The 12,321-nt window shown below is 51.5% G+C and overlaps 1 protein-coding gene across 1 annotated transcript; it reads left to right on the top strand.

Moving 5' to 3' along the window:
- The first annotated feature begins 4,685 nt into the window (after positions 1–4,685).
- On the top strand, positions 4,686–10,709 carry CFAP410 (cilia and flagella associated protein 410). Its single transcript, XM_030029146.2, has 7 exons — positions 4,686–4,884; positions 5,125–5,143; positions 5,868–5,914; positions 6,715–6,944; positions 7,580–7,751; positions 8,409–8,502; positions 9,625–10,709. The coding sequence occupies exons 1-7, from the start codon at positions 4,808–4,810 to the stop codon at positions 9,748–9,750; spliced, it is 765 nt and encodes a 254-aa protein (XP_029885006.1). The 5' UTR covers positions 4,686–4,807; the 3' UTR covers positions 9,751–10,709.
- Positions 10,710–12,321: the final 1,612 nt, after the last annotated feature.

The raw sequence follows: 12,321 nt of genomic DNA, 5'->3' as shown, positions 1-12,321 counted from the left end.
CCACTGGGTTGTGACTTCAAAATCTAGAGTATTATGTGTGCCTGTAGTGCTGGTTCTGTAATCCACCCGTGTCTGCAATGATCAATAAACCCCTTTGAAGGATTTCTCTGCTTTTTTCCCTTTTCTCTCTTCCCCCAAACCTGTTATTTTATTCACCCCGCTTACAGTAAGTTGACTGCAGTTGGTCCTCTCCAGCTCCTGCTGTATTTAGGCTGCCTTCTCTCTGCTTCGCTAATTCTGTGGGGTTTTTTCTTCAGAAATGGGGAAGGTAAGAGGGAGCTTTCTGACCCGCCTTAAGTCTAATGTTCTGCCTTTTTTGCCTGTTTTTTGCTCCCTTTATAAGGGAGGGACCTATTACCCTGATCCCTTCAGGCCTCTTCCTGTGAATCTCACAGCATTGCATGCTCTGCAGAAAGAGGCGTAATATTTTACTTTGATTATACGCAAATTGGCAGGATCCCAATTCCCATGTAAATGTATTCATACAATGTATATTATTGACAAAAGGAACTGATAATAACGGTCTCTGCTGAGCACTGTGAGCAGTGGAAATTGCTCCTTATTTTGCCATTTCAGCTGTAACCAGTGACTAGCTCTTTCAACATGGCAAAGCACTAAAATCCGGATTGCAACAGCACGGTGATGCTGCTGTGCCATTTCTATCTTGGTATAATGACAGCATATAAAACAAAGGAAAGAAATGCCAACAGAGCTCCTGCACGGGAGTGAAGAAGAGTCTGAAGAAAGAAGTATTCCACATATATGGTGGCCTTTCCCTCTTCACTCTTAATTTTGTAGTCTGCACCGTAAATTGAATACTTGTTCTATGCAAATGGCTATGAGGACAGCAAGTTGCTCTGATGAGATTAGCTTTTAATAATATAGCAATTTGCTACATAAATAACTTGCAAGTTCTCGATGTAACACTTTCTATGTTTTAGCTTGACATGATAGGGATGTAATTTTATGCTATTGTTTATTGAAGTGGCCCGGTTTGATTCCCTTTTACTGTGGATTGCTGTCTTGAGAATTCGTATTTGTTGGGTTAGATGGGTCTTGGCTGTTGCGAAATCCCTCGCCCTGGTCAGATCACTGGACCAATGCGATGTCCCAAGGTGGCTTCAGGAGCACTTGCCATGGTGTCCACTCCAGTGAAACAGTGCTAGCACTGGTGTGATCATATGGGAAAATCTCTGCAGGTGGAGATTGTAGGTAGGAGGAGCTTTCCTAGAAGTCCTCTCCAAAGCTCTTTTCCAGAATTTCTGCAGAAGCTCCTCTGTCAACTTCGCACAAACAGCGCCCCAGGAGTACTCACCTCCTTCACTGGCTCTGGCAGTGTCTTGTAGACACTGGTGTTCCTCTTGGCTGGCTCTTCAGAGGAGCTGAAGAGGATGCTTCCCAAAGAGAAAACCGAGCCTCTGACGGAGCCTGCTTAAGTCTATGGTGGCATGCCTGTCGCCACGATGACAAAATTTTTTATTAGCTCTTACCAAACTACGGCATTTCCTGCTAACATCTAAGCAGTGATCCCATCTGGTGTTTCTGAGCCTGGAGCAGTGACGGTTGGACAGAGGGAATGTCCTGTGGGTGGAATAGCTGCCGGAGGGCTGCCATGAGGAGAGCATCCTCTGAACAACAACATGGTCAAGCTTGCCATGATGCTAAGTTACGTTGGAGCAGTTACAGGAACAACTTGCTGCCCAGAGATGACTGCTGAGACATTTTCATACAAGTGGGGCTTTCCCAAGAACACCCGCAGAAGCTGCCCTTCCCTGCCACACACCACGCAGGAGGGGAAGGAGCAGAGGCCATCTCCAGGAGTGCTGACCACCTCTCTGGTGATACCAGGAGGTTAAAACAGGTTCTCCAAATGCCTCCCCCAAATCCGTCCTGCTCCTTCTACCCCATTTAACAGCTCTTCCTAACCAGGCTTGTGCTTGGTAGGGATCAGCTTCTGGACTACATAAAACTGTTGTCAGCAGATATCACCATTGCAAGTGGGGTAGCACCAAGAGAGGTGGCTCTGGTTGCCCTCCCAGCTACAGCAGCGAGGCTGCCTACTGCCAAGACTCCAGAGGAGGGTGTCCGTATGGGCAGTGCCATCTGCACGGGGATGTTAGCGAGTACCACTATGGCCAATGGAGAAAATAACCGCTGATAACTCTGATGGCAGACACCCCATAAGTGATGGTGGTGACAAGCACTAAGAACGGCGTGGAGGTGTGACTGCTACTGGCAGCAGGGGCAGGTGCTGATCCTGGCAGCAACGATGATACTCAGGACTACTACCAGCAGCACTTCTTGTCATCATCATCAGTGGCAGCTCCCAGCTCCTTCAAATTCCCTTGGCCGTGACTCACACACCAACAGCAATCCCATAGCATGTCTGGGCAAGGTTCGGTTTAGTAGCCAGGATGCTCGGCAGTTCAAAGCACCTCTTTCTGAAGCTGCTGTGGGCATTGCAAGTAAGCTGTGATACCCTGCGTGGAGGAATCACGGGTCACAGCAAAAGCCACTGATCAGAAATGAGAGCTCTTCTGAAATGAGAAAATACACATATGGATTATGGGGAAGAATTGGCTTTCCTGAACCCTCCACAAAGCAATTAAACAAGCGATAATAGGTTCATTATATAAAACCCTGATATATAGAGCCGGGAAGAGAACGTGTGGCTACCATGTAGGGCAGACCAAACTGAAGATACTCTAGATATGAGCCCAAGTGTACAAAGAGCTTTTCGCTCTATTGTTCATATGGAGCTGAGAAGCGAGCAACAACCTGCCACCATGAATTAATGGGCAAGTCGGACCTCATCACAGCTGAGTACAAGACAAGCTGAGAGCCTGGGGAGGTCGTGGTGGGGAGTTTCAATCGCTGCACCGGAGCCTTGAAAAATCTTTTAGATGACACTGCAGGGCTGCGAGCAGGAGGTGGACATGCCAGGGATTGTAGGTGATCCTACTCAGCCTTACGAGGCTGTGTGGTCCCAGACCTCAGTGGTTCTTTTGTTCTTCTCTTCAGGCTGCTGCTTTAACGCGCTTCACAAGTCTATATGCATTATTTAAGCTTCCTCCTTTTTAAAAGACCGGGGAGGAGATTTGCCCAAGATTATTACTGATACTACTTGCAGTATTAAACTAGGGATTAAAATAGATTTTATTTAATTAACCTGAATGAAACAATCTTTTGTGCATGTTTCAGTCGCAAGAGAGGAGTCAGAGCAGACAGAGGAGGATATGTATGTTTAAACTGGCTGAACTGTAATTTTGTCAGCAAGATGAGTATGAAAACCTCTCTGTGGCACCTAGAGAAGATTCCTTAATCTATTTAGCCTGTTTCAGGGACAGGCTTTGCTGCCAACAGTGGGGCTGGGATTGTGCAGCCGGGCAGTTAAAAGTGTTCTCAGGTGTTTCCATATTCCACTGGAAGTGAAAGCAGCCTGGGATTTGGAGAACGAAAATACTGCAAAGCCGTGTACATTGCTGTTCCTCCCGTGACACCGAGGATTCGGATCCTGCAGCTGCCTTCACTGACACATGGCCCAAGCAGCCAAATCCTGTGTCTCAGCAGCCACCTCATGCCAGCTGGCCTGTGAACAGGTACGTACAGAAAAATCAAGAACTCCAAAAATTGCTTCAGCTGCTTCCAAGTGCTAAAAAACTCTAAAAACCTCAGTGCAACACCCATGCTCTGGCCTCCCAGCCAGAGGTCCCAGCTGGCTAGCTGTCCATTGGTGTGATGGCAGCCCAGTGCTGAGAGACCGAAAAAAATGCAGAGGAATGATCTGCCTAATGCGTTTATCCCGCATTTTTTCCTGAAAAGCGCATGCCCATCGATCCCAATAAATGCATCTCTCGGCCCTTCACGTATCCAGAAGTGGGGGAACAAGAAAGGTAGGGACCTCAATGCCACCCCATCTCTTCTCCCCAGCACAAGGCCATCACCACCACCATAATGGAGGGTTCAGTTCCAATGTATTTGAACTGCTGCACCAAAACACCAGCGTAAACAACTAAATAACCGCAACCCTCTATCCTGCAGTTATTTCTGTTGCTGAGTAAGGCAGAAACATGCAGAAAAACATTGGGAAACTCTGCATTAACCCCTTATTTTGGACTGCAAGCCTTTGCTACCCACACCGCTTCTCTGGGCCTTTTCATTTCAGCTACACCCATTCAGCCACCAAAGCTGAAGATACAAAATGGAGGCATAGCACGGCAATTTTACCCCAAACTGTGATGGAGGTCTGGCCTTGGGGCTCCTGGTGTCGGTGCAGTTAGCAGTGCTACCTGTATTTCTATGTATTAATATATAAGGTGGTGTAGAAATATGTGTATGTTTTATTTATGCACACTTCATATATAGATACAGATATAGGGGTATATATGCTCATGTGTAAAGTTAAGATATAAATATATATCCATAAAGGTGTAGCTATGCATATGAAAGATTCTCTAATAAGATGTAACAAAATGAATAATAAAATTTACATGTAAATATGAAGTAATTATATAAAACTGCACCTCGTGAAGCCCCACGGCACCCAGCCTGCGGCTGGCAAGACAGCTAAATTCAGGGTGGGCAAAACCCGAGCAGCAGAGCCGGGGAGGGGCCTGTGAGCTGCCGCCGCTGCTCCCCACCTCACGGCCCGCCCTTCCCGGGCGCCCTCCCGGCGGCAGGACGGGGAGGGGAAAACTGGGCAGTGCCCCGCCGAGCTCCGGTGCCTGGGCCGGGCCCGGCCCGCCCGGGAGGAGCCTGCGTGGGCGGCGGGTCCCGCCCCTGGCGGCGGCGGCGGCGCGGCCCGGCCATGAGGCTGACGCGGGCGGCCGTGCTGGCTCGGGCCAAGGCCGCCGCGCTCGATGGTGTCCGCCGCCTCAACTGCTGGTGGGCGCCGGCGGGCGCGGCCCGGGGGCGGGCGGGCGGGCACGGGCAGGCCGGGACGGAGTATGGGAGGGCAGGCAGGGCTAGGTTGGGGGGGGGAAACAACGAGGCCCGTGGTGGGCCGTGGTAGAGCAGCTTTGGTGGGGGCGTGGGGGCTGTGCAGGCCGGGCGTGGAGGCAGCGGGTGGGCCGCTGGGACCTGCCGTGCTGCCACTGACACCCCCCCCTTGCTCTCCTCCCGCAGGGGCAGCCGCCTGACGGATGTAAGTACCGGGCAGCCCTCTCCATCCTGACAGGACGAGCCAGCGAGCAGGAGTCCCACGGCTCCCGGTTGGGGCAGCCGTTGTCGGGCCCCGGCCCGCACCCCAGCGGTGCTGCCGGAGAGAAGCCTTAGCCCGGGCTGGTAGCCTGGGCCAGCAGCCGGAACGGGGAAGGGGATGGGGTTGATGGGGCGCTGAGGAACGCGCAGCCCTGGGTTTGGGCTGGCCCACTGCCAGCAAGCTGCAGTGCTTTTCAGGATTGATTAGCATCTTATAACAAAAAAAAAAAAAAAAAGGGTTCAATGTTGTTTCCAGAGAGCACTTGGAAAATTCCTCTCTGAAGCCCTGCACAGAGAGCAGGACCCCGAGTCCTACCTCATCTGGTTAGATGGCGCCCTCTCGTTAGGAGAGGGCTCTCGGGGGTAAGAGAGATCCATTCTTGTGTGCGGTGGCTGGAAAACCATCTCAGAGATTGCAGAGTTGCTGGAGCAGAAGAGCAGTGTGATGCTGGCTGGTGTCTGCGCTTCTACTCCTGGGCGGAGGAGCTGCTGACTCTGCACTGACTGTGGCAGCAAATCTCTCTGGTGGTGTTAAGCTTGGGTTAGACTGAAGCAAACCTAGATTCCTGTTCTTGCTTTTATCTTGCTTGTTTGTGATTTAAATTGCTTTTATTTATGTATTTTTTTCTGGGAGTGCCAACTTGCTGTTTCTGTCTCTTCCTGCCCAGATATCGATATGCCGGGATTTGCCCAACATCGAGGTGATCACATTCAGGTGAATGTCAGGCTGCCAGCCTTGGAGGGGGCAGGGAAATCGTCTTTCTTATGGGGCTGTGGCTTGGCCCTTGGTTTCTTACCACCTTTCTGTGGTTGTGTGTGTGAGCTGACTGGCTCTTCATGCCCGATTTCTCAAGCAGCAGAGATGCAGAAATGATTATTCTTCTGCTAGCTCCTCTGCACCTTTCCCTTTGCTACTTGAGAAAATAATCCCTGTTTCGAGAAGTGTTAAAACCTCTTAGGATTGTTGCTCCCTAAGTCCTATTCTGTAGTTTGGATGGGGATCTTCTAGGCCTCTGTATGCGGCCAGTTTGCAGAATGCTTGTTGAAATGCTTCGTGGATCTTGCAGAGCTTTTAATTTCCATAAGCCTCCCTGTGACACACCCATCTTTCCCCAGTCCTGCGGATCCCGCAGAGCCAGTGCAATCTGCAAATTTGAGCTTTTTAGCTTGGAAATCTTAATGGGGTCTCCTTCAGTGTGTCTGAGGAACTGCTACAGAAAAGGGTGCAAGTGTGATGGGTGTTTGGAGGAAGGAAAGGCTGTTTGTCATCTTCAGCAGAGAGGAGAGCCTGCTTTTTTAATTCTTTCTTCTGTTTAAAAAGATGAAATGCTATAAGCCATAGGCCCCGAATGTCTCTTGCCATGCCATGCTGTGCTGGGGAGAGGCTCCTCAGTGAAGCTGTTGCAGGAAAGGGGGCTGGAAAGCTGCTGTGCTACAGGGGGTGTACTCCCACCTGAACAGTACAGCGAGGGAGGGATGGGCTTGCTGGTCTCTGATCCTGCGATCTCTCTTCAGTGTGAATGGCATCTCGGACCTCGAGCCCCTGAATCAGTGCCAGAATCTGAGTGAACTCTATCTGAGGAAGAACAACATTGCAAGCCTAAATGAGCTCTTCTACCTCAAAAACCTACCCCGGCTGAGAGTCCTGTGGCTGTCAGAAAATCCCTGTTGTGGGTTGGACCCCCACCGCTACCGAATGACAGTGCTGCGTAACCTACCCAGCCTGCAGAAGCTTGATAATCAAGGTGGGTGTTTGCAGGTAAACAAACAGCCCCAAGCCATGGGCAGGGTGAACTGGAAACCAGTGACGTCTTTGTTCCTCTCTTTAAGGCGTCCTTTGACTCTTCCTTGAGTCAGGATGTGTTGGAGGTTGAGCGTCCCCTCTGCAAGATCCACCACTTCTAAGCTGTTTACTCCCTTCCCTTCCCTGCAGAGCTAACACTAGCGGGACTGAGCGCGCCTCGTTATAGCTGAGACAGTACCACTAATTGGCGGTTTTTGAGAGCTCTCTCCTTTGCTGTGGCAAAACAAGGATTCTGTAATAGGATCTGCTGTTGTAAAAAAATCAGAAGCTTTTCTGTCTGGTAGCAGTAATTTGGTGGCTTTTGGAGCCTTCTCCAGAGGCAAGAAATGGCAAAGCATGTTTGCATCCCTCCCTGTTATCTTTCCCACTTTGAGAGACTGGTGACAGCTGCCAGTGTTCTCCTGTGCAGGTTTTACTGCAGGAGGAGGATGAAAGCAAAAGGCCAGTACAAAGGATGATTTTTGGTCCAAACCCTTGCAGTATGGCTCTGCAGCAGCAGTACCTGCCCCATTACAGATGCTGTCTTCCTAGACTGCTGGAGTTCATTGCAGCAGGCTTTTGTTTTGGCTTTTGCAGCTGTGACAGAGGAAGAACTGTCCCAGGCCCTGGTTGATGGCGAGGAGATCACGGCCCCACCAGCGAGGAGGAACGTGGAGAATGGCTGCCCTGAGTCCATTGAATCCAGTGCTGCTGAATCCACAACAGAGACTGAGAGTGAACTGCTGAACTTCAGTCTGGAGGAGACAAAGTGAGGGCTTGCTTGTGAGCTGTTAGGATTTCTGGGCTGAACTCGCGTGTAGCATGAAAGGACCCAGCCAGCCAACCCTGATATTCCATGGGCCAGGCCTGCAGCTGGTGCAAATTCCTGTTGTTCCAGTTACTGTGATGGAGCTGTGCTGGTTTAATAGCACTTGTGGGTCTTGTTCTGTATCTGCAAAACAGGCTCTTCCGTAGGTGGGTACTTACTCTCAAGCTGCATGTGCAGAGAGAGATGGATCCTTTCTGAAGTATGAACTCCAGTCCATTCCTGCTTAGCTCTGCTTCTGTGACACGCTTTGGCACAGGTCAGCGCTGTGGCACATGTTGTTCAAGTGCAGTGTTCCATGGTCTGCAGTCCCAGCTAGCATCGGGCATGGGAATCTGTTGTCCCAGGTGGGGCTGCGAGCAGACTCCTTGTGGCAGCATGCTTGTTTACGTTTTATAGCTCTGAGGCTCTTGCTACATGTGGGAGTTTTGCTTGGGGTGTTGTGGTCTGTAGGCAGTGGTGACGTGTGAACAGGTGTGCCTTGAGTCCTTCAGCTAGGTACTTCTTCCATGGTTGCCCATGATTAGAAAGGATTGTCCTGGCAGAGTAAGGTTCTCCCAGCTGGTCACCATAACATTTGCTCTTCCTCCCCTTCTTTAGCAAAATTCGAGAGGAGCTTGGTATGAAGCCTGTTCCCAGGGATAAGTTTTCCTCCTTTTCACCTCGAGAGACAGACTGCAACCGAAAGAGGAGAGTGAGTATCTTTAAAGACCAAATTGCTTTTCATCTTTTAAGATGTCATGCAATATAAAGAAAGCCCGATGGAGTTTGTCCTCTTGATCTGTCTGCATATGAGCTCATGTGTGTCCCTGTGCTGTGGTTGCACGAAGTTGGGCAGTGGCTGAAATGCAGCCAGTAGACTGTTGGCCTGGCAGAGACTGCTGAACTGAAAGCTTAGGTGGCTCCTCAGCCCCCTCCATGGTGTAGCCTTGGATGAACTTCGTGGATCTTGGCTGTTCAAGCTGAGAATTGCTGTCTGCTGGGTTCAGTGCCTTCAGTTGGTACAGGAAGGCCAGAGTGAGATCTAGACCACGTTCTGCCTCATTCTGATATCAGTTACCTGCGATCTCTCTTTCATTCATGTTTTAAGCATACTTGAGTGTATTGCTTTGCAGCAGCGTGAGTACTACCTGGCCTTCGGGAAAAGAAAACATTAAAGAAGGGGAAATGGCTACACATTGTAGCTGGGAGGTTCAGGTTGGATGTTAGGAAAAAGATTTTTCCCTAGAAGGACAGTTATTTAGAGAGGCTGTGGAATCTCTCCCTGGAGTTTTTCAAGACATGGTTTGACAGAGCCATGGTCTGGTGTTGGCAGTAGTCCTGCCTCGGTGGGAGGGTTGGGCTGGGGGGGGGCCTTCAAAGGTTCCTTCCAGCTTGTGCTTTTGCAATTCTACCAGCTCTTATTCCTCAGATCAGAAGGTTCATGTCCTTTCCCATCCTCCACACGGATCAGATGGTTCCTGTCCTTTCCCATCCTACATGCGGTCATGCTGGAGAGAGAGGGCAGCTGCTCTTGAATGCGCCTTTCCTTAGAGAAGCCAGCCGGGAGGGTGGCCAGGAGCCAGAGGCATGTGGGCAGTCTGTGCAGGACTGGGTGGACGGGTTTGTCCTGCATTCCAGTTAGCCACATGCAGTCTCTGCCCATGTTTGCCCCAAGGGCTTGGTTGTTCTGTCCCTGTAGCTGCAGGTGTCTGTTGCAAACTGCTGGTGGTGGTGGTGGAGTTCCTAGAAAGAGCAGCTCTTTGAAAATCAAGTGTCCTTTTCTGGGCTGGCGTTAACATGCTTGTATAAAGCGGTGTCTGTCTCGTCCCGACAGAACAATGTCCTGAATGCCATCCTGCTTCTTATGAAGGAACTGGATGCGGAGAGTCTGGAGATCGTCCAGCAGACGGTGGGGAGGAGGCTCCAGGCCTTGCAGAAGAAGGAGCTGCAAGAGGAGTGATGGTGCCCATTACAAACGTCCCTGGAGCACCCGCCAGCCCCAGACTTGCAGCCCCATTCTGCCCACACATGCCTGGCTGCAGCCAAAGCCTTGGTGTTCCTGCTGTGCTTCCTCTGCGGAGGGGCTGGGATGGGGTGCTGCTGGCTGCCCCTGTAGCTCCTGACATCACCCCTGGCTGTGCATATCACGCTGGGGCTGGCAGCACCTGACCTGGCTCTCGGGAGCTTTCCTGCTTGCATAGCAGGCTCCGTTAACGTTTGTATCTCGTGTTGCTGGCACTGTTTGATGGGAGCTGCAGACGAATCAGCAACGCAAAAGTGAGCAGGGCTGCAGTGAGAGGTGCTGCTGTGCTGTGCAATCAAAGGGGGATGGCAAAGCCTGCTGACAGCTGGAAAGGTCGCTCCTTGTCGGTGGCTCCCTGTCAGACTAACCCTTAGCCAGCCTGTCTTTGCATGTAGCAGACTTGAAAGGCAGTTTCTGCCACAAAGATTTGTTTTTGTGAAGTCTGTCGGGGAGACACTGCCTGAAATGATCACCAAGAACTGTCTGGTGCAGATTGTGAAGGTCAATGTCAAATTCTTAATTTATCTTCACCTCCTGACTTCTGGTCCTTGTTAGTGCATGCAGCATCTGACTTGGCGGTCAGGTGGCCCAAAGAAAAGCTCAGTGCAACCTAGGTGAAACAGAAATTACTTTCTCCCACATCCTGAACGCTCAGCTGTACCCCCACATGCCCCTGCAGGCATTAGAGCAGCTTAAGGAAACAATGTCAGAGTAAAAAGCCCCTGTGTGTTTTGCAGTTAGGAGAAAACAAGCCAAGTGTTACAGTCCGGCTTGTGCAGACATCAGGGGTGGCATTCCTCTTTAACTGAAAAAGCTGCATTTACTAAGATTTTGTAGAGCTGTTAAATACAAACTAAAATGTTGTGACATACCAAATAAAACCAATTATCCCTCTAGGATGTGTAAGTTGTGGCTGGGGTTCAGCAAACATAGTGAGAACAACTGACTCTGGGCATTGCTCCATTACGTCTGGTTCAGGGCTTGCATTGTTAACCCTGCTGGAGCAGGAGGAGGGCTGTGGGCCCCTGCGCCTTCCCGCTTCATTGGACCAGTGAAATGGCTCGCCCGCCTCCGGTGCTGGTTGATACTGCACTGAGCTCCTGCAGGGGCTGCTTTTCAAAGGCGCTGTGCTATTTGGGAACCTTCTTGCAGCCACAAGCACAGGAAGCCAAAGAGATGATGAGCAAAGCTGGCTTGCTCGTGTGGAGGTGCAAAGCCTGCCGGGGCAGGAGGATGGCCCCCGAGATGTAGGACACGAACCCCCTGTGCCGCTATGGACCCCGGTGCTGTGCAGGGCAGTGTGGCCTTTCCATGTCCCCACTCCCCCAGTTTGTACAGGTGTCCGAGCCCCTGCGTGCCGGGTAGTGTGACCGGGAAGGAACAAGGAACGCTCCTCAGGGATGGTGACAGCCCTGTGTCCACAAGCCTGTTTACTTGACCTTGGTGGGAGGGGGCACAGTTTGACACTCATGGATTGGGTGAAGATTGCTGATGCCTTTAACTCCTCACATGACCTAGTTCTTGCCTGTTGCATTAAACCCAGCTGCATTTAAATGGCCAGTGTGATTTATAATAGACCAGACTTCCCTTGACAGCCAGGGCCCGAGAGACTTACCCGTCATCTTGTTTGCATCTTGCACTTGTGCTGAGGGCAAGTCCTCTCCCAGGCTCTCTCGGCAGCCAGCTCAGTGGCAGAAGTCGCGCCTGTCTGCCTTGTCAGGGAACAGAGGGGAGCTGCAGTTTGGGTGTGCCAAACCCCCCAGCTTTGCTGGGAGGAGAGTGATCAAAGCAAGCGTCATCATTTGTCATCGGGGCTCGTTCGTGGTGAAGGTGGTTAATGGAGCAATCGCTGTGGCCTGAGGCTGCTCCCCTCTCTACTGGAGAAGTTGGGCTGTTAATCCCCGATGGCACGACAGTGCCTGAGCAGAGCTTGCCGCCTACGTGCCATGCTCGTCATACTTGGCCGGTGCTGGTGGTCCCGCTGCCAGGCAAGCTGCCCTTGATGCTCCCGACCACTCCTTGCAGGGTGACCCTGCGGCATCCCACTCGCTCTCGGCACAGCCCCGGGGGGGGGGCTGGCCCCTTTGGCTCACACCTCTTCACTCTGGGGACCTGGCAGCCTTTCTGCTGTGAGATGCTCATGGCTTTTTGCTCTGCCTTCCCTCTGGGGACGAGGGGAAGCCAGGGCTGGGCTGGATGTACCGGGGAGCCTGGGTGCACAGTCACCATGTCCCCTCCTGCTCATCCTTGCAGGGCACGGGGTGGTTACCCCCCATGGAATGCAGGGGCTGTGCCTATCCATCTCCCCCCAGGAATTTGGCACTCCAGGATTTTTTTTTTTTGGGTGGAAATGAGGTGTTAGGGCTGCAGTGATCCCTGTCCCCAAGTGCATGCAAATGTACAGCTGGTCTGAGCGTGGGGACACCCCCTTCCCCATTCACACCCTAAACCTGGCTGCTGGAGGGCTGGAGAAAAGGCATTCTGGAGAGGAGCCGAATGCCCAGGGCC

This window comes from Aquila chrysaetos, chromosome 10 (genome assembly GCF_900496995.4).
Source record: "Aquila chrysaetos chrysaetos chromosome 10, bAquChr1.4, whole genome shotgun sequence".
NCBI classification, from domain to species: Eukaryota; Metazoa; Chordata; class Aves; order Accipitriformes; family Accipitridae; genus Aquila; species Aquila chrysaetos.
Note: the sequence above shows the minus strand (reverse complement) of the source record. Positions and strands in the feature narration are given on the sequence as shown.

What these genes read in the sequence shown, in the direction of transcription:
- CFAP410 (XM_030029146.2), top strand. Translation starts at nt 4,808, where the DNA reads ATGAGGCTGACGCGGGCGGCCGTGCTGGCTCGGGCCAAGGCCGCCGCG. An exon ending in GCAGAAGCTTGATAATCAAG is followed by an intron (nt 6,945 to 7,579) that starts GTGGGTGTTTGC and finishes TGGCTTTTGCAG; the next exon opens with CTGTGACAGAGGAAGAACTG. An exon ending in ACTGCAACCGAAAGAGGAGA is followed by an intron (nt 8,503 to 9,624) that starts GTGAGTATCTTT and finishes TCGTCCCGACAG; the next exon opens with AACAATGTCCTGAATGCCAT.